At 36.8% G+C, this 21450-nt stretch overlaps 1 protein-coding gene across 2 annotated transcripts in view; it reads left to right on the top strand.

The window, feature by feature from the left end:
* FGF14 (fibroblast growth factor 14) overlaps positions 1–21450 on the top strand; it is a 729563-nt gene that overhangs the window by 546820 nt on the left and 161293 nt on the right. For both annotated transcript variants that reach the window (XM_049867175.1, XM_049867176.1), the window contains exon 2: positions 15718–15828. In XM_049867175.1, the coding sequence (XP_049723132.1) occupies positions 15718–15828 (111 nt within the window). The remainder of the gene's footprint in view (positions 1–15717; positions 15829–21450) is intronic.

Genomic DNA, 21450 nt, shown 5'->3' with positions numbered 1-21450 from the left:
CCTCATCACCACAATCAAGATTATGAATACATCCATCACCCTAAAATTTCCTCTTGCCCTCCGTGTTTCCGGTCTTCAGCTTTACCCTGTACTTTTCTGATAACCAGAAAAGTGGCACATCTTTTTTTGTGTGTGTGCTTTTAGTGAAAGTTTACAAATCAAGTCAGTCTCTCATACAAAAATTTATATACACCTTGCTATATGCTCCTAATTGTCCTCCCCATAATGAGACAGTCTGCTCCTTCCCTCTACTCTCTCTTTTCATGTCCATTCTACCAGCTTCTAACCCCCTTTACCCTCTCATCTCCCCTCCAGATAGGAGATACCAACATAGTCTCATGTGTCTACTTGACCCAAGAAGCTCATTCTTCACCAACATCTTTATCTATCCCATTGTCCAGTCCAATCCCTGTCTGAAGAGTTGGCTTTGGGAATGGTTCCTGTCCTGGTCTAACAGAAGGTCTGGGGGCCATGACCACTGGGGTCCTTCTAGTCTCAGTCAGACCATTAAGTCTGGTCTTTTTATGAGAATTTGGGGTCTGCATCCCACTGCTCTCCTGCTCCCTCAGGGGTTCTCTGTCAGGGCAGTCATCAGTTGTAGCAACACATCTTCTTTCTGTCATTATGTATTAGTTTTCATTTTATAGACTATTATATGAGTGGAAATATTTAATAAGTTCTGTTTTTGTCTGTTTCTTTTATTCAGCTAAGTATTTTTGGTATAATCATTCATCCATTTTCTTGCATGTATCGATAGTCAGTCCACGTCCCCCTTTATTTTTGCTAAATAGTATTTCATTGTATGGATGGATGTACCACAGCTGTTGAATGGACATTATTTTTTTTTTCCAGTTTTTGACTATTACAAATAAAGCTGTTATGAACATTTGTGTGCATGTCTTTGTATGGGCATATTATTTCATTTCTATTGGGTAAATACCTAGGAGGAAATGGCTGGATAGCATGGTACATTAATGGTGAACTTTTTAAGAAGCTGCCAAACAATTTTCCAAAGTGGTTGTACCATCTTACATTTTCACCAGGAGTTTATGAGAGTTAGTTTCTTCATATCCTTGTCAACACGTGGTGTGGTCATTTTTTTAAGATTTTAGCCATTTTAATACCTGTGTAATTGTATGCCATTGTAGTTTTTTCATTTCTCCAGTGACTTACGATAATTGAACATCTTTTTTATGTGCTTTTTGCCATCCATATGTATTCTTTCATGAAGTGTTCAAGTGTTTTATACACTCATTTTATTGGGATGATTGTTTCCATATTGAGTTTTAAGAGGTCTTTGTGTATTTTTGGATACAAGTTTTTTTTATCAGATATGAAATATAAAAATTTTCTCCCACCCTGTGGATTGTCTTTATGTATTCTTAACAGTTTCTTTTGAAGAGAAGTTTTTAATTTTTAGTAAGTTTAATTTAGCAAAATGTTCTTTAATGGGTAATGCTTTCAGTGTCATATCTAAGAATAGGACTTAGTATATAATCTATGGGGCACAGGGTAAAATAAAAATGTGGGGCCTTTTGTTAAAAAAATTTTAAGAATTTCAAGATGGTGTCCCCAAAGCATTTAGTCAAGTGTGGGTCCTTTATAATAGTATATAATATATATTTAAGTATGTGGTTTTTGTTGTTGCTAGGTGCTGTCAGGTACAAAATGGAACAAAATATAAGTATATATTTAAGTATACATAGTATATTTTCCTTTCTTTACTCCCAATACTTGTGGTATAATATGTAATACATTTAAATATGCAATATATAAATATGTAATAAATGCCATAGAGTTGACTTTTTCATATGTTATAAACCCCAAATTACATTGTTAATCTTTTAGCTTAAATAATTATTCTTTAAAGATATGGAAATAACAAGAAAATTACTTATGTTTTAACCTCTGTAATTAGTATCTCCAGTGTTCTTTATTCCTTTGTGTAGATTCCTATTTCCTTCTGGTGTCATTTTTGTTCTCCTTGGAGGATTTCCGTTAATATTTCTTGTATAGAGGTCTGCTGCTGGAGAGTTCTTTCAGCATTTATATAACTGAAGACATTTTTATTTTAGCTTTTCTTTAAAAAGACATTTTCACTGGGTTTAGAATTTTAGAATGGCAGTGTTTTCCTTTCTGTATAATGAAGGTGTTACTCCAATATCTTCTAGCTTTAATTGTTACACATGAGAAGTCTGCTGTCTCTCATATTTGTTCCTCTGTGCATAACATGCTTCCTTTCCACCGGGGGGAAAAGAGATTTTCTCTTCATCTTTAGTGGAGTTTTCTTCATGCTTCTTGTGTTTGAGGCTTTTTTAGCTGTTTGGATCTTTGGTTTTATAGTTTTCATCAATTTGGAAAATTTTCAGCCATTATTTCTTTGAATATATATATTTTTCTTCTTGCCCTCTCTCTGCTTTCCTCTGGAGACTCCAATTAAACATATAGCCAGCCTGTTTAAGCCGTCCCATAGCTCACTGATGCTCTCTTAATTTATTTGTTTAATTACTTTTTCTCTCTAGGTTTCATTCTTCAAGTTCACAACTTTTCTGCAATATCTGGTAATCCATTAACCCCATTCAATGTTCTTCTCCTTCTTCCAATTGTAGTTTTCATCTGTACAAGTTCTTTTTTTTGTTTTTTTTTTATATCTTCTGTATCTGTACTTTTCAAATATATGGAATACAGTGATTATGACCGTTTTAATGTCCTTGTCTGCTAACTTGAACATCTGCTTCTGTTCCATGTCATTTTCAATTTATTGATTTTCTCCTCATTATGAGTCATATTTTCTCACTTCTTTGCTTGCCCAGTAATTTTCTATTAGTTGCCAGACATTTTGGATTTTGTCTTGTTGGGTGCTAGATATTTTGGTATTCCTATAAATAATCTTAAGTTTGTTCTGAGATGCAGTTAAGCTACTTGGAATACTATATTCTTTTTTAGATCTTGCTTTTAAGAATTGTTAAGTCTAAGGCTAATTTTTCTCCAGTACTGAGACAAGACCCCCCCCCTTTTTTTTTTTGGACTCTGCCATGGATTTTGAAGTTTTTCAGTCTGACTAGTGGGAACAGGCACTGTTCCCAGTCCTGTGTGTGTGCCAGGTACTGATGCCTCTAATTCTCTCAGATGATTCTTTCTCCCGCCTCAAGTAGTTTCCTCGCATTCATGCACTGGTTAATTCTGAAAGATCTATCAGCGTAACCTTCTGCAGACTCTGGAATTCTCTGTCTCTGAAGCTCTCTCCTCTCTAGTACTCTTCCAGACTATCTTCCTTGGTTTTCCTGGATTCTTACTAGGTTTCCCCTCTCTGCACCTTGCCCTGGAATCTCTCTCAAAGCTTCAAACATGGGCAATCCTAGGGATCACTACATCTGTTTCCCATCTCTCAGAGATTGCTGTCTTTCATTTGCTGATGTCCAGTGTTGCAAAATATATTTTGTCCGTTTCATATGAGAGGGTACTTCTGTTTTATGTTCCGCAAATTTAGTCATACATAGAAGTCTCTTAGACTTTAAAGAAAGTCTGCATAATTGTTCAGTTCCCAGATTTTGGCTTATGGCTGATGTAAATATATGACAAAGATTGACATTCTTTTTAGTCGTATTTCTGGTATTGAATTTTGCTCATTATGTTATTTGACTACAAAATATTAGTAAATGTTAATAATATTCTTGGGCTTCTGTCTCTCAAGTCATTTGGTTACATGTGATTAGCTTTAAAATTTATGAAGCACATAGTGGGAGACATGATTAATATTTACTATTATAAATTTTAATCATGTCTTCCACTATGTTCTTTATAAATTTATTTGTGGGGCCCTGGTGGCACAGTGGTTAAGTGTTTGGCTGCTAACCAAAAGGTCAACAGTTCGAATCCACCAGGTGCTCTTTGGAAACACTGTGGGGGCAGTTCTGCTCTGTCCTACAGGGTCACTATGAATTGGAATTGACTGAATGGCAACTGGTTTATTATATTTGTATTTGAGTATAATAAGAATAAAATGACTTTTATTTAGCAGAATAAAGTGAAAATGTTCAAATTAAAGGATGTGATTTTGGCCTTTCATATGGCAAAGTAAACCTGTCTTCCCCACTCTTTGCTATTCAGTTTTTATGAGTGTGTGTGTGTGTGCATTTGTGTTTTTATTGTGACGAGATGTTGTTATGTGCTGTCAAGTCTATTTTCGACTCATAGTGACCCCGTGCATTATACAGTAGAACTGCTCCACAGGGTTTCCCAGGCTATAATCTTTATGGGAGCAGATCACCAGGCCTTTTTCCCATGGATCTGTGGGGTGAGTCTGAACCACCAGTCTTTTGGTTAGCAGCTGAATGCTTATCCATTGTGCCACCAGGACTCCTTTGTGACATGGTATCACTATTTAAACTAGAGCTTATAAGGATTTTCTTATTCCAAAGGTGGTTTCCACCAGTTATTGCATAGTGATTTTCTTAACAAAATAACCTGTAATAAGAAATAGCAGATTATCATTAAGCTTTAGGGACTGGCTGAAAGCATGGGATAGTCTGGTGATTTAATCTGAAACACTTAGCAATACGGGCTTATTGCAAATATATCGTTAATATTTTGAAACACTTCTTTGAAATTCTTATCTGAAAATGTCATAAGAAACATGCACACCAAAAATGTTTATAAAGAACTAAAAATTAATAGCATTTAAATAGTAGCTAAACTAAGACATGCCAGATCCTACTTTTTCCATGAAAATAGCACTTTAAATTTTCAATAAATGCATAGTAACTTGCTTTTCAAGCTGTGAAATATTAATGCTTTCAGTCAGTTGGCTGTACAGTTCTTCCTCAAATTTATGGTAATATAAAGAAGATATAAAATTTTCTCAAAGTAATATTAAGTTTCTTTTGGTATTTGATGTCACCGGCATATTAACAAGGATCCTGAACACGAATAATGTGCTCATTTCTGTAAATACTGCAGATGCCACGCAGAATGACACACCAGCACATGGAATGAGACAAGGCATACCACTTCGTTGCATATGTGCTCGTGTGTTCTGGCAAAGAGCAAATGAAGTCACTCATATATTAAGAACCCCTATTGCCGTATATGATCAGGGATGCCTTCCTTAGATGTAATAAGAATAGCTTGACTTGGATTCCAAATGTAGTCACTGAAGGACAAATTAGGTAGCCTTTTTTTCTTACTTAAATATGCACAAGAATTTTGTAGTTCATATAGTCTTTTGTAGTTATGTAATTAACATTTATAAGCACATTTGTTTAGATCAGTAATTACAATTAAAAAAACAAACCCACTGCTGTTGAGTCGATTCTGACTTACAGCGATCCTATAGGACAGAGTAGAGCTGTCCCATAGAGTTTCCAAGGAGCACCTGGTGGATTCAAACTGCCGACCTTTTGGTTAGCAGACGTAGCTCTTAACCACTATGCTGCCAGGGTTTCCAAATTACAATTTAGGAGGGATAAATTGATGGGGCAAAGCATGCCATATTTTATTACGGAATTCTTTGAAGGTGATGAATAAATAAGGTGGAACCGTAGAGTCAATATTTTGACCATTTCATCATCCAGTACTGGATTATACTGGGACCATAAGAATTCTAAAATGTTTCTAATGTGAATCTCACTGGAAAATGGCATTGGAAAGGTGCACATTTCTAACTGAGCTCCAAACCTTTGCCTACTTGTGGAGCTTGTAGATACTGGACATTCAAAGACCTAGTGAGAGTTCAACCCTGCAAAGGATTCCCAAGACACCAGTGTTAGGACTGCCTCCTGAAGCTTAAGGTCAACTGTTAGGCAGAAGTTTCGCTGCCTGCCTTCCCTTTAATGAATGCTTCAAACACTTCCCCCTAGAAATAAGGCTGTCCCTACATTTGTTTTCTTAATATATTTTATCTAGAGATATTTTTTTTTTGGTTAACATATTTACATAAAAAATTTAAAAATGATTTGTGGTGCCCATTTCAAAACCCCCATTCACCTTTATCTGAAGCCAGGATGGAAACCCTGGTGGTATAGTGGTTAAGTGCTACGGCTGCTAACCGAGAGGTCGGGGGTTCAAATCTGCTAGGCGCTCCTTGGAAACTCTATCCAGGGGTTCTACTCTGTCCTATAGGGTCGCTGTGAGTCAGAATCGACCTGACTGCAGTGGGTTTGGTTTTTTGGGTTTCAAGCCAGAATAATGCGTTTTGCCTTGAAAACCATCCAAAATACATTATTATGGGTATATGTTATATATATATTATATATGTATATATAATATATATGTGTATAGTATACATACATATACATGCGTATGTATATACCAAACCAGTTGCTGTCAAGTGAATTCTGCCTCATAAGGACTTCATGTATATCAATAAGCTGTGCTCCATAGGGTTTTCCGGGCTGTGAGCTTTTGGAAGCAGATCACCAAGCGTGACTTCCCAGGCACCTCTGGGTGTGTTTGAACTTCCAACCTTCAGCCAGTAGTCTAGCACTTAACTATTTGTGCCCCCAATGGTAATATGAGTAATATATGGTGCAAATCATGAAAGGATCTATAATGTATTTGCAGGACTGAAAGACGTGTAAACCCACAAATTTACCACATGGTCAATTGATACAATACTCTGTTATGAGTTTTCCCTTTTTCCTGCAATAGAATGCAGGCTCTTTGAGGAAAAGAACTGTTTTTTTTTTTTTTTTTAAGCAAGAGTTTATCCCTTGTCATACCTACAGGGATAGGATCCCAGTAGGCAGAGAAGGAATGGAGAGGACATTCTAGGTTGTGGAAACAGCAGTTAAAATTTAACAGACATAATAGTGCATTGGACTGGGGCAGTGAGCTGAGCAACTAGCCTGGAATGTCTGCAACAAAGCTCCTCAAGGATGGAACCCTAGAGGTAGCATGGGATCGATTCATACAGGAAATGGAATGCCATCCTAAAGAATAAACAGAAAGATGTAGCAAGTTTTCACATTACTTTAGATTTCTTGATCATTGACCTTAGTGCCCCTACCCTACCCTTTTTTCTCAGCCCTTTGGAAGTGTTCTTTGGTATCCTTTATTTTTATGGTTGGATTATATGATAATTTATACTTTGGGATAAATTATTCACAATGTTATTTTTTCCTACTAGGAGTGCCAAAATCTAATTAGAGCTGCCTCATTTTTCTCCCCACAGCATGTGTATCCCAAAAGTTGCTTTTAATCCAGTAAAAAAAAAGGTGATTATCCATAGCTAAAAGAGGAGTGACATTTAAGAACCTACACTGATAACAAATTAGAACCAAGAATTATGTATACATAAACATGCAATGTGTATGATGTATATACATTAATATATTTGCTATATATAAATACAGAAATCATATCATACATTTTTCATTTTAAATAATGATTCAAAACGCACGCATCATTTGATGGGTTCTCCTGATCCGTCTTTTGCCAGTCTGCACATTGCATGAAAACAATTTGTGACAGTGATTGACTTAATTGAACCCACTCCTAAAAACTCCTAAGACAGTGATAATTTTAATTTAAAAAAATAATTTTTTTTCTCTGTATCCGAGGGCAGTGATACCGATTTGCATTTCTCACAGTTCTGAGGGTTGATGGTAATATATTAATAAATATCTTTTTTTTTCTTGATTCACATGCACATTAGCTTTCGTTCTTTTCTGTTTTAATTAATGTTATAGAGCATAGCTAGGACGGGGTTTCACACAAGGACTACCCTCAAAATGTTTTTAGGAAAATGTGGATGCACAGTGAATAGAAAATAGAAAAACAAGAAGAAAGGAAGAAGAGAGTTAAGACAGAGAAGGAAGAGAGACTAAGTTTTCAAATTTGTGTAATTAAGCGGATTGTTATTGTTGTTAGCGGCCATTGTGGAGTTGGTTCCAGACTCATGGCGACCCCATGCACAGTGGAAGGAAACGATGCCTGTTTCCTGTGCTGTCATTATGATTGGTTACAAATGAGACCATTGTGACTCACAGGGCTTTTACTGGCCGATTTTTGGAAGTAGATCACCAGGCCTTTCTTAGTATGGGAGATCCACTGAAACCTGTCGAGCATCATAGCAACACTCCAGGCTCCTCTGACAGACAGGTGGTGGCTTCGCGTGAGGTGCATTTGTTGGAGTAGAACCCAGGTCTCTGCCTGGAAGGGGGAATTCTACCACTGAACCTCCATTGCCTTCACTTAGCAGATTGTTGTTGTTAGGTGCCGTTGAGTTAATTCTGACTCATAGCGACCCTATCTATGTACAACAGAATGAAACACTGCCCTGTCCTGCTCCATCCTTATAATTGTTGTTATGCTTGAGCCCATTGTTGCAGCCACTGTGTCAACCCATCTCCTTGAGGGTCTTCCTCTTTTCCGCTGACCCTGTACTTTACCAAGCATAATGTCCTTCTCCAGGGACTAATCTCTCCTGACATGTCCAAAGTATGTAAGATGATGTCTTGCCATCCTGGTTGTACTTCTTCCAAGACAGATTTGTTCATTCTTTTGGCAGTCCATGGTATATTCAATACTCTTCGCCAACACCACAATTCAAAGGCGTCAACTCTTCTTTGGTCTTCCTTATTCACTGCCTAGCATAGTCTCATGTGTATGATGAGATTGGAAATACCATGTCTTGGGTCAGGCGTACCTTAGTCTTCAAGATACTCTTACTGCGTGTGCTTTGGAAATGAATAAAGAACTCTAGCAATTTTATGAAGTTGAAAATAATTTTCATTTTTCACATGGTTGGCTAAAAAATAGGGGTAGGTCTTCAGATATTTACTCATCCTTCAGTTATTAATTGGGAGTCTGAGTTGTAGGAATTTGGAATACACTGGTGTTGATAGCAAAATGCCCATTCTTGCAGGGCTTATATGTGACACATGTTAAAAGAATGTTGCCAAGCTTTTTTACCCCATCCATTTAATAAAAAAAAAAAAAAAGAGCATGTACCTCAGTGTAAGTTTGTTTCACACGTGTAATATTTTCACAGCTTTATATCTGGAGGAATTTAGAATGGGGTTCCTTTTTTATCATACTAGACCTGTTTCAGGTTGTGCTCTTAAAATTTTCGAATTGTTTTGACTGGCTTCCTGTTACATCTGAATAGATCATCATTGTTTTCGTTGCTGGATTATATATTTGTCTCTAATCACATAATCTGTATAGGTGAAAACATGACATCTTTGCCATTTTCTAGGTGTTTCCTTGTGCTTGCTTTACTAGAATCACTTCCAATCCATACTATCTTTATGGGATTTTTTTTTTCCTATACTATCCTAAATTGAATTAAAGTAGATAATATAATTTATAAGTCTATTTAACCAGGAACATGTAAACTTCAACATTTTGAAAGCACTAGTTGGGAACAAGGGAGTGAAGGCAAGGGTCACTACATCAACCCATCAGAATTATAGAATGGTCCAGCCTTACTCAGATACTGCAGAGGTCCCATGTCGACATGACCAACTAAAGGCAGCAGTGCCAACTCATGTATTAAATATTAGCAAAGCTTAACTTCTTCCTTATATGGGGGCATAATATGTAAACAGAAAATTCTAATATTGTATCTTCCCCCAAGGCAATGAATCACTCCAGCTGCCTGGTCTGGGTCCTCTTTGTTCTGGCAGTAATGTGAGATTTTCTTGATCCTTTGGTGGTAACTTTTCTTTCACAGCATCTCGAAACAGTGCATGTAAGCAATTTGTCCAGCACACTTTAGACCAAAGTCAAGGCTTTCTGTAGAGTGAGCAAATAAAAGGTCATGCCTTCCTCTATCCAGTAGATCTATAAACTTAGATGTACTTTCACCTGGCCATACATAACAAATGTAATTGTTTCATAGGTAGATTTTTGTGGTTGTTTCTTTGCTTTTCTGCTATTTGGTTGCATACTTTTGGCCCTTGGAGAAAGTTTTTTTTTTTTTTTTAGATAATTCCAGAGTCGCCTTAAGCTTTCGGTTGCTAGTTTTATATTGCCAGATTTTATGAGAAGTAATAAAGAACCATAGCAAAGTTTTTATGGGCATGTGTCTATGTATAAAAAGAAACTAATGAACTGAGTTCTGGGAAATTTGAGGTGATATGCAATAGTAATATTTGTTTTAGGTTATTTACATGTAAGTATGAAATATTATAGCTTGGCTGCTAACCAAAAGGTCAGCAGTTTGAGTCCACCAGCTGCTTCTTGGAAACCCTATGAGGCAGTTCTACTCTGTCCTATAGGGTTGCTATGAGTTGGAATCAACTCCATGGCAGTGGGTTGGTTGGTTTGTTTGGTTTGGTGGCGCAGTAGTTAAGCACTTGGCTGCTTACAGAAAGGTCAGATGTGGACTCAAGGATCCACAAAAATAACAGTGAAATATTGTATGCAATATTATTTGCATATATGTTTGCAATGCTATTTTTACTCATTCTTTGCCAAAAAGTATTGATAGAGAGATTTTATTAAAATTTTTGCTTTTCATTATAAAACTAGCATGTCATCACTAGAGGAAATTTGAAAATAAGAAAATGTTGAAAAACAAATATTCAAATTACCTGCATCAAAAGATAGTCATATTTAGCATTTGGTTTATTGTCTCAAATATTTTTTTCCTATGGATAAAAAGATAGGGAATATTATATATACTTATGTTATTACACAAAGCTTTATCATACTTTGAGTTTTTGTTTGTTTTATTTTTAAGTTAGAGTTCCATAAAGTACAATTACCTGATCAAAACTTCCAGACATTTTAAGGCTTTACTGTGACCGCCATCTTGAGTTTTCATATTATTGTCCCAGTGTTCGTCCTTACCTGCACCGTATGAAATTGCTGGGTATTTTACTGCATCCTTCTCGGTATTCGGAAACCCTGGTGGCGTAGTGGTTAAGAGTTCAGCTGCAAACTAAAAGGCCAACAGTTCAAATATACCAAGCGCTCCTTGGAAACCCTATGGGGCAGTTTTGCTCTGTCCTATAGGGTCACTATGAGTCAAAATTGACTCGACGGCAACGAGTTTAGTTTGGGTTTGTCAGTATTCATTCAGCAAATATTTATTGCACTGATCTTATGTATCTAGACCCTGGAGAAACAGTGGTGAGTGACATCACATGTTTTAATACGCTTCATGACGCTGACAGTCCAGTTTGGGAGACAGACATTAACCATATAATTGTGCTTATAGATGTGAGGCTGTACCCATGAGTTGTAAAGTAAAATATGGCAAAATATTAACATGTTTAATCTCAATGGTGGGTACCTGAATGCAGGTTGTATTGTTTTCTGTACTTTTGGATGCATTTAAAATATTTCCAAAATAACATTTATATTAAAAATAATAATAAATTTAACCTAAGATGACTGCAGCTAGAAAAACACTCAAAGGAGGCATCTGACCTCTTCTTGAGGCAGTGTTGTTGGAACTGAACTGTGAAGGAGTAGAAAGAGTTAAGTAGGTAAGGAAGTGTGTGTGTGTAGGCAGATGTGCAAGGAAGCATCTTTATGCAGGTAACCATAATAGAGACAGATAAAGGTAGGAAATTATGGAATATTGGTAGGACACCCATAGTGACTCAGGTTCTGCTAATTATAAGAACTAGGGTGGGTGTAGTAGAAAACAAGGCCAGGCAGATAGGATGGGGCCCTCGTATAATAGGGTGTGTACATAATTACAAAAAAAAATAAAAATGATAATTTTTATTTTTTTTTTACATAATTCAGTAGGCGGTGAAGAACCCAAATGCTTGCCATTGAGTTGATTCCGACTCATAGCGACCCTATAGGACTGAGTAGAACTGCCCCAGAGGATTTCCGAGGAGTGGCTGGTGGATTCAAACTGCTGACCTTTTGGTTAGCGGCCAAGGTCTTAACCACTGCGCCACCAGGGCAGCGAAGATTTGCTGTATATTTCCGGATCTGATGGATTGGAAGAGGCAAACTGTGGGTGGGGGAACCAGCTAAGAGAGGCAATAAGGAGCTGAACTGGTTGCAGATAGTGAAAGTAGAAGCAGGAAAAAGAGCCAGGGACATTGTGAAGACAGCATCTGTAGGGGTTGGACAAAGCAATAGATGGAATCAAAAAGACAAGTGATCTTGGGGCACTGATACTGTTAATATAAATAGTGAAGTCAGGGGTACCAATGCCTTTTGGCTAGTGTTGGTGGAGGCAGGTGGGGTTTGAGTTGGAAATGGAACTGGGGGCAATTTTAAACTTATCGTACTGAATTTGCAGTTTTGGTGAGGCTTTCATGTACTAGGGATGATTGGAAATGCAACCAATGGCAAAGTGGGGTGGATCTTAGAAGATATTTTCAAGGACTTTGATCCTTTGCAACCCTTGTGTTACTGCTTTGTATCACGGGATCAGCTCAGATTATGCAAAATTTGGGCTTAGACACAGTTGTGCTTAACCTTTGAAATGCTCATTTCAAATAAAAAACAGATTAGTTTGCATCCATTTTTAGGTGTTTAAGATGTCTTAGTTCAATTGTTCATTTTATAGAAGCAACGTAGTCAACCTGTTAAATGGGCAGACCCTGGAGCTGAATGCTAAGTTAAAATCTCGGGTCTGCACTTGCTAGTGACGTGCTATTTGTCAAATTAATCACTCTGTGTTTCAATTTCCTCATCTTCAAAATTGGCTTCCTATTAAGTAGATTTGTGATGAAGATTCAATGAATTAATTGTGTAATGTGCTTCAAACAATGCCTGGCACCTTGGAAGAACACAATCAGCGTTGCTATTATTTCTAAAAAAGAAAAATACCAAGTAATGTGAAACTAGATGACTGAAAACTCATCTTGGTTTTGTTCCTTGAAATTAAACCAAAGTTAAAACAAAACAAAATCAAAGACATGATTTTATGAATTACTTGTATTCCCTTATCAGAAATGGGGTGCGGTCAAGAAGGGCTCTTTTAGTGTAAGTGTGAGGGTACTCATGAGAAAATAAGTGCCTTCTTATGACCTTGACTATCCAAGTTAACTCACATCTAGAAGGTGTAACGGCTAAGATATAGGATTGTTTTGAAATAAGTAATGTCAGAACATAAAGGTTGTGCAGCAAAAAATTGTCAATCTTTATAATTCTCTGTATGTTTTTATGATAATCAAGAAATACTTCCCCCTTTTTCTGCTTTTCTTCTCTCTCTCTCTTTTTTTATGTGACTTATTCTCAGTAAATAGCATAAATATGATACAGCAAAATTACGAAAAAAAAGTCCTCAGTAACTAGAAGGTTGATATCCCAGTAAAGACTTACTAAGTGACCTGCAGACTAAGGCACAATGGTATTTTTCCACTAATGGACATCTTAGAATTATGTGCTCTTGAAAGTCATATGCTATGGGGACATATGTACCACAGTCCTAAGAACCACTTTCATGGTTTTTTTTCTTTTAATTTTAGTGTGCTTTAGGTGAAAGTTTACAGTGCAAATTAGTTTCCCATTAAAAAATTTGTGCGTAAGTTGTACTTTGTCATTGGTTGCAATCCCTTCAATGTGTCAGCATTCTCCCCCTTTCCCTTTACACCCTGGGTTCCCCATGTCCATTTGTCCAGTTTTCCTGTCCTTTCCTGCCTTCTCATCTTGCTTATGGGCAGGTGTTGCCCATTTGGTCTCGCATACTTGGTTGAACTAAGAAGCACATTCCTCATGTGTGTTATTGTTCGTTTTATAGGCCTGTCTAGTCTTTGGCTGAAAGGTGGACTCCAGGAGCGGCTTCAGTTCTGAGTTAGCAGGCTGGCTGGGGGCCATATTCTAGGGGTTTCCCCAGTGTCTGTCAGACCACTAAGTCTGGTCTTTTTTTTTTTTTTTTTTGTCAACTTGTTCTATATTTTGTTGTACTTTTTCTCCTGCTCTGTCTGGGACCCTCTATTGTGATCCCTGTCAGAATGGTCAGTGGTGGTAGCTGGGCACTATCTATTTCTTCTAGGCTTAGGCTGGCGGAAGCTCTGGTTCATGCGGTCCATTAGGCCTTTGGACTAATATTTTCCTTGTGTCTTTGGTTTTCTTCATCCTCCTTTGCTTCAGATGTGATGGGACCAAGAGATGTGTCTTAGGTGACTGCTCACAAGCTTTTAAGACCCCAGACACTACTCACGAAAGTAGGATGTAGAGCATTTTCTCTATGAATTATATTATGCCAGTTGACCTAGATGTCCCCCGAGACCATGGTCCACAGCCCTCAGCCCCAGTAATTTCGTCCCTCAAGGTGTTTGATTGTGTCTAGGAAGCTTCTATGACCTTGCCTTGGTCAGGTTGTGCTGACTTCGTCTGTATTGTGTGTGGTCTTTCCTTTCACCGAAGTTGATACTTGTCTACTATGTAGTTATTGATTTCCCCTCCCCATCTCTCTCCTCCCTTGTAACCATCGAAGATTGTTTCTTTCTTTGTGTAAACCTTTACTTGGGTTTTTATAACAGCGGTCTCATACGATATTTGTCCTTTCATGACCGATTTATTTCGCTCCACATTCATTCATGTTGTGACATGTTTCACAGTTTCCTCATTGTTCTTTATTGTTGTGTAGTATTTCATTATGTGTATATACCGTAATTTGTCTATCTATTCATCTGTTACAAAGGTACAACTAGCTCTTTGTGAAGGGCCGGATTACTAGAGTAGTTGTCTTTCCAATGACAAGTCAAATGAGAAGTCTGTTACTATATAATTTCCCCTTTTGTTTTAATAAACATCGATACACTCTCCCTCCTTTCCTGTTAACGTCCATAATAAGACCTATGAAGTAGGACATTATGTGGCTTGAACATTGTGCGAACACCATATTGTATGCAGGCAGTCCCCGGGTTACGAAGGTCTGAGTTACGTACAGATTGTACTTAAGAACAGGCTGCCATAAAGCCTGTTATATTAAAAATTTCTGTTAAATACATGCAGTGAGTGGTTTGTAATAATGAACACACACACACTATTTTGTGACGCTCATGAAAATATTGCACAGTTTGGAGGTGTTTTTTAAGTGTTACATTCTCTATGTCTAGTTCTCTGATTAGGATTTCTGAACTCTATTATAAACGTATGGGACAGTGGACGTATATGCTGCAGGGCATTGCCTGAACGGACATTATGCAGTGCATGACACTATAGACATTAATAGGATCCCGTGCATAATTTTTCTAATTTTGTACATTATTACTTCTGAGATGACCTCCCTCTATAGTTGTTCAATTGTGCTTCACTTCACTTTGAATTCAGAAGTAGATTTGTCCATTTTCTTATGAATCGTGCATAAATGCTACAGATAGCAAGTTAGGGGACAGTCTCCACATTGGGCTTTTTCTGAGAATGTGTATCAAAATGTTAGTAGGAATTTAAAAAAATTTTTGTTTTTAAATTTTGGGGGTTACTTGTCAACTTAAGAAAAAAAATAATGATGAATTGAAAAGCCTTTAATAAAATTTCTTAGCACCAGAAGTTTGCAAAACTCTTATGCTGCTGTCCTGAAAGAGAGTACCAGTTTAAGCTGATAGTTTAATATTAGTTGCATGAAATGGCCTAGTCTATGTAACTTACTAAGGACTACTACTGGATTTTCTTCAGCCTCTGTGATGAATATACTCCAGGTTTGATATGAACACAGAGGAATCTAGGGGACATAATATCTGACATGTTACTTCTATAAAATGTCCTCTTACTGTGAAAAAAAGAAAAGAAAAAAAAAAAGCTGTGTCATGACACATTGTGAGGCTTATGATAACTATGTTTGCCTTTCAGATCCCCAGCTCAAGGGTATAGTGACCAGGTTATATTGCAGGCAAGGCTACTACTTGCAAATGCACCCCGATGGAGCTCTCGATGGAACCAAGGATGACAGCACTAATTCTAGTAAGTGACAACAGCAGGCCATTAGTTAACACAGTCTGTAGAAGATAGAATGCTACTTAAATGACTTCTTAAAATACGTCTGCCAATATTTGCTTGTGTTGGTTACTTTTTACAAAATGTTACACACTAGAACATCATGTACAATTTTACTTAAAATATTTGGATGAAAATATTAACAGAATAACGAAAGAAACCTGTGACTTTAAGATAATATTTTTTTTTCAAACAATTGTTACACCCAGCAGATTGTTTCTTTTAATCTCTTTGTCATAAAAGTAAAATAAGTACACCAGTGAAATTGTTTACACGCTTACTTTGGATGTATTATTTTATCAGACCTATAGCTTCTTAATGATAACAATGTAAATTTAAGAGCTACAAGTATTAGTTATCTCAAATAATACATATGCAACTTTTGAATTCTTTGCATTAAAAAAGATATTTCTTCTATAGAGAGGATATGGAATCTACGCTTCTAAATACATTGTACAAAATGTTTTATTTCTTTATAGAAATGGGTGGGTGATATTTATTATTATTATTAAAAAGCCACACACCGTCCATTGCATACATGTTTCTCTTCATTTTACTATCTTTATATATGACTTCTTTGTATTTTTGTTCTGGTGTCCCTCCATTTTCAAATGTCTTTTTCTTTCCCATTTCCTGTTTATACTGGCATCAGGTTTCTTTTTGATTTATTTGTTCTAAAAAAGACACATCTTTTACTGCTTGGAAGAGTTAGTGAGAAGCAAAAATAGACTTTATTAGAAATATTTAAATCACAGGAAATATTACTAGTGATTCAGGAGCAGATATGAGCCTTTTCATCCAGTATCGTTTATTCTTTGCATAGATAACATCGTTCTATGAAAAGAATGAAGAATTTGAATACACTTAATCAAGATAACAAGCACATCCTGTTTTAAATTCCAGTAATCAAATTGTCAGTAATACTGATCTGAAAGCAGCTAATGACATAAAATAGAGTATTTTTGCCAGCCATTGTGTTTGCTTTTTAGACTTTAGCCACTGCATCATTTTTTAAATTTTCCCTCAACTTCTTTTTAATTTTTCTTTATGTACATTTTCCCTCAATTTCTAATCTCTTTCTTCTTCTTGTGTCTACGATGTCTTTTTGTACTTTTTAACCTTTTCCTTATTGTTTTGTTTTTTTGGCTTATTTTTGCTTAATTTCCTCTTTTGATTTAAGAATGGAAGGTGAAGCAATCGAGACCCAGGGAAGAGGAGGCATTTTTATTTATAACAACCTATGTCAGAGATTATTTATTAGTTGGGGTTTTGCTATTAGCTTGAACCTTTTAAAATTATCAGTATTTGACCATGTTTGATCTCCCAAAAAATGACAATTTCTTATAGTTAAGACTAATGTATGTTTTCATTTTCTTTTCCCCGTATCTTCACCCACTCTTTGACAAAAACTATTCTCTTCTCATGCCTTACAGTGGTGGGGTTATGTAGTTCAGATATTCATAACCCTGCTATCTTCAGTGCTGATTTTCATTGGCCAGAGTCTAATAGAGCATAAAACTAGCTTTCCGTAACTCTGATCACTCTGTGAGCCATGACACTGAAGAATTTATCAGACGAGAGATTGATGCCATTCATGTCATGCCTCAAATTCTTAAGAAAGGACATAAACTGTAGCTGTATGCAAATGCTGCTTAATTGGACTCCTGGGAAAAAACAATTTACTTCCAAAGTTTTATGAAAAATTTTCCCTACCTTTGGTAATTTTTAACAATGGGAGTTGGTATCAGGTTGAGAAATGTCAACTAGACATTGTCTTTTAAAATGTATTGCTTCCAAATTAAATAAAGAACACAAGATTTTCTAAGTTATGAAGTGCAGATGTTGGTATTATATGCATACACACATGTTTAGTCTGGTTATCTGAATAATATTAAATTTTAGAACTGGAAATCTGAGATACTAGAAGATACTCGACCTCTGTTCTCTAAATATGTGGGGCTTCTTTCCTCCTATAGTTTAACTCCATCGGAAAAAGCAAGAATTCCTGGGAAATGGGAATTCCCTTTGACCCCCACAAATGCTAAAAAAAAAATTAAAAAATAGTTTGTTTTTTTTTTTGAGGAACAATTCCTGAGGGAAGCAGCCAACAGGAGCTCCTGTGTAAAAGCAAATCAGAACCAAATTCCAGTGGTCACATTCCAGGGACTTGAATTTCTAAGCAAAGACCTGGCCCACAGCTTCTTACAAACCACAGTACATTTTATGTGCACTTTAATCCAGTTAGGTTAGTTTTGTTACCGTTCCAAAATTTCCAAGACATAGCAGAACAGAATAAAATAGGGTGAGATAAAGGTTCTCTCTTCAAAAGGCTATAAAAATTGTATGACTCTAAAATTTAACAAAAAAATTGGCAGAATTATAGCAGATTCGTGAGAGCAATGGAAATGAATAATCAACTCCACTTTTGTGCACTACCACATTTTATCTTGAAACACATTTTTAATTAAAAAACGGTACATTTTTTTTCTTTTCTCCAGTCATTACAGGGATCTTATGAACCTTAGAAAGTTTTGAGCAGAGAAGTGTGTTTTTTAAAAATAAGAACATGCATTAGAAAAGCTGACAGATCTAATATAGAGTACAACCATTCTGATTTAGGGAGGGGAGTAATATAACTCATAAATGTGTTGCAATTTTGATGATCCCTGTACATAAACAAAGAACGTGGTTGTTAGGTGCCATTGAGTCGGTTCCAGCTCATAGTGGCCATATGTACAACAGAATAAAACACTGCCCAGTCCTGCACCATCCTCACAATAGTTGCTGTGTTTGAGCCCGTTGTTGCAGCCACTGTGTCAGTCCATCTGGTTGAGGGTCTTCCTCTTTTTCACTGACCCTCTCCTTTACCAAGTATGATACCCTTCTCCAGAGACTGGTCCCTTCTGATAATATGTCCAAAGTACATGAGACGAAGTGGCGCCATCCTCGATTCCAAGGAGCATGTTATTTGTAAATAGGAAACTATCAAGACAGAATCTAAAAGCCACCCTTCCATTAATAAATGTGCAATTATTTAGAACCAGGTAAAGTCAGAACCACCATGCTAAGCTGCCTTTGTCGGGAATTTTCCTAGATAAAGTGAGAGCAAGGTAAAAACGTCAGCCCATGTCCTCACTGGTTTCCAGCCTGAGGTGTAGAGATCTCTGGGAGGGAAAAACTATATGAAAACTGTTGATGATTGACAAATGGTCCTGATATAGACAATGCTGTAGCCACTTGACTGCTCATCGTTGGCTATCCTGTGACCTGGAAAGGTCTTTTCCTCTAAAAAAGTGGGCACCCCAGATGATTTCATCAGCATACTCATTGTCAGAGGTTTATTCCTTTAAGTTTCTTGCAACATTCCTTCATCTAGTAAATGTCAGGATTATCAAGAACTATGGTATGTTATTAGGCACCCTGGTGGCATAGTGGTTAAGTACTTGGCTGCTAACTGAAAGTCTGGCAGTTCAAACCTACCAGAAGCTCTTTGAGAGAAAGACCTGGCGATCTGCTCCTGTAAAGATTACAGCCTTCTAGTCTTGCCATACAGGGTTGCTGTGAGTCGGAATCGACTCAAGGGCACACAACAACAACGACAACGACAACATGGTATCTTATCAGGGGATGCTTCCCTGCTCCAAGTTTACTTTTGGGAAAGCTATATGCTTTTTCTCTGTGCTCTTAAACTTCATTGCCCCCTTTATCAGACTTAACGGATACTCCAAGCGTAATAACCAAAAACCAAACCAGTTGCCATCAAGTTGGTTCCAACTCATCAGACTATACAAATATCAATATGCTAGTAACTACAGCAATGTTTAAACCTCAGAAAACCAATCCCTATCACCTTTTAATTCCCTACCTTGTAACTTGATGGGTAAAATTTGCCACTCACTCACGAAGAACATCACCCCGCCGGGTTTAGGACTGTGGTTCTTACCTTGGCTGTTTGTTAAGGTCACTTGATGAGCTTTAAAAAAAAAACAAAAAAAAACTCCTTATGACCTAATCCTACCCCCAGAGAACCTGATTTACTTGGTCTGTGTCTGGTCATCCTGTTTTATAAATACAGACTATTTTTATGTGTAGCTAGGATTTAGAATTTCCCCTACATGGAGAACTAGAATGTTCCACAGAATAAACAAAGTAGCATGAACATCTGTTCATTGTTCTTACTCCCTAGGCTTTGTGACATCGCTTTATAAATATGTACAATATAAAAAGTGTGAAAAAAATACAACAATGTGACCGTTAATGTGGGTATCTGTGGTTTAGAATTAGCACCACAGATTGACCGTGATCAGCTCTGAGTGCTCTTTCATATTACAGTTGGTATATGGACCTACTTTCTAGAGTTATTCTGTAAATTATAATAACTTGTATTTTATAACTCAGATCTCAGCCAAAATCTTGGAAAAAGAATTAATTTTATGTGGTCATTTTTCTCTATCTTCTCAGATTTTTCTATTTCCCAAACCACATTGTTTTGGTGAGCTCATAATGCACTTGCCTTCTAGAACTATTCCATCTGACCTATATTAAATACTAAAAAACCCCACTGTGGTCAAGTCCATTCCAATTCATAGCCACCCCGTAGGATTTCCAAGGCTGTAAATTTTTACGGAAGCAGACTTCTATGTCTTTCTCCCATAGAGTGTCTGGTGGGTTTGAACCGCCAACATTTGTCAGTTAGCAGCCAAAAGCTTTAACCACTGCACCACCAGGGCTCCTTATATTAAGTATATAAAAGCCCTAGCTCCTACAAATACTATTAGGCCTGTATAAAGGTTATAATTGGTTAGGTTAGAATAGTTTGCACGGCCAGGCATATGATTAAATTTTCCCCCAAAACATTAGCATATAAATTGGGAATTATCCTATAGTGTCCAACTTTTCTAAATATGAAGTCGAGGAGATAGTTCAGGTGTTCTAGAAGACAATAGAGAAAATGCCCTGCTTTCATGAAGAAGGAATACTGAGAGTTACAATGGCTCAAGTACTCCATTGTACTCAGTACCTCCTCTACACACAAATTTAATACTAAATAGTATAAAATAAGCAAAAATAAGCCTCATTCCTCCTTAAGTATAATATATCTGAGACCAAGTCCCTAAACTCCACAGAACACAGTCCAATGTTAGTACGCATTGGGCAAAAGCTAATATTCAGGTACCTGCATATATACCCTGATTATTCTTCCAGGGTTCATTACCTATGGCCACGGCCTGACATTTTTCTTTTATCCTTTATGTCCCACAGATATCATGAGATCTTGGAATCAGTAACTTGTGATAATGTAACTATCTCCATCCCATTCAGAGAAAACATGTCCCAGAGAATTAAGTAGAACACAATTTATAAAGGACATTTTCAATAATATAAGGAGTAGACCCATGGATTTAAGACAAAATCCCCAGGTTTTTCATATGATTTCATTTATTTATTTTGTGAAGTGCAGTTGAGAACCTAGACCTGAGATACTTTTCTTACACACTTGCTTCAACATTTTAGTACTATCGGTATCTGTTCGGTGTGGTCTTATTGCTTAGAATTAGACTGAGGTCAAGAAAGACTTGAGTGGAAACA

Source organism: Elephas maximus, chromosome 23 (assembly GCF_024166365.1).
Source record: "Elephas maximus indicus isolate mEleMax1 chromosome 23, mEleMax1 primary haplotype, whole genome shotgun sequence".
NCBI classification, from domain to species: Eukaryota; Metazoa; Chordata; class Mammalia; order Proboscidea; family Elephantidae; genus Elephas; species Elephas maximus.
Note: the sequence above shows the minus strand (reverse complement) of the source record. Positions and strands in the feature narration are given on the sequence as shown.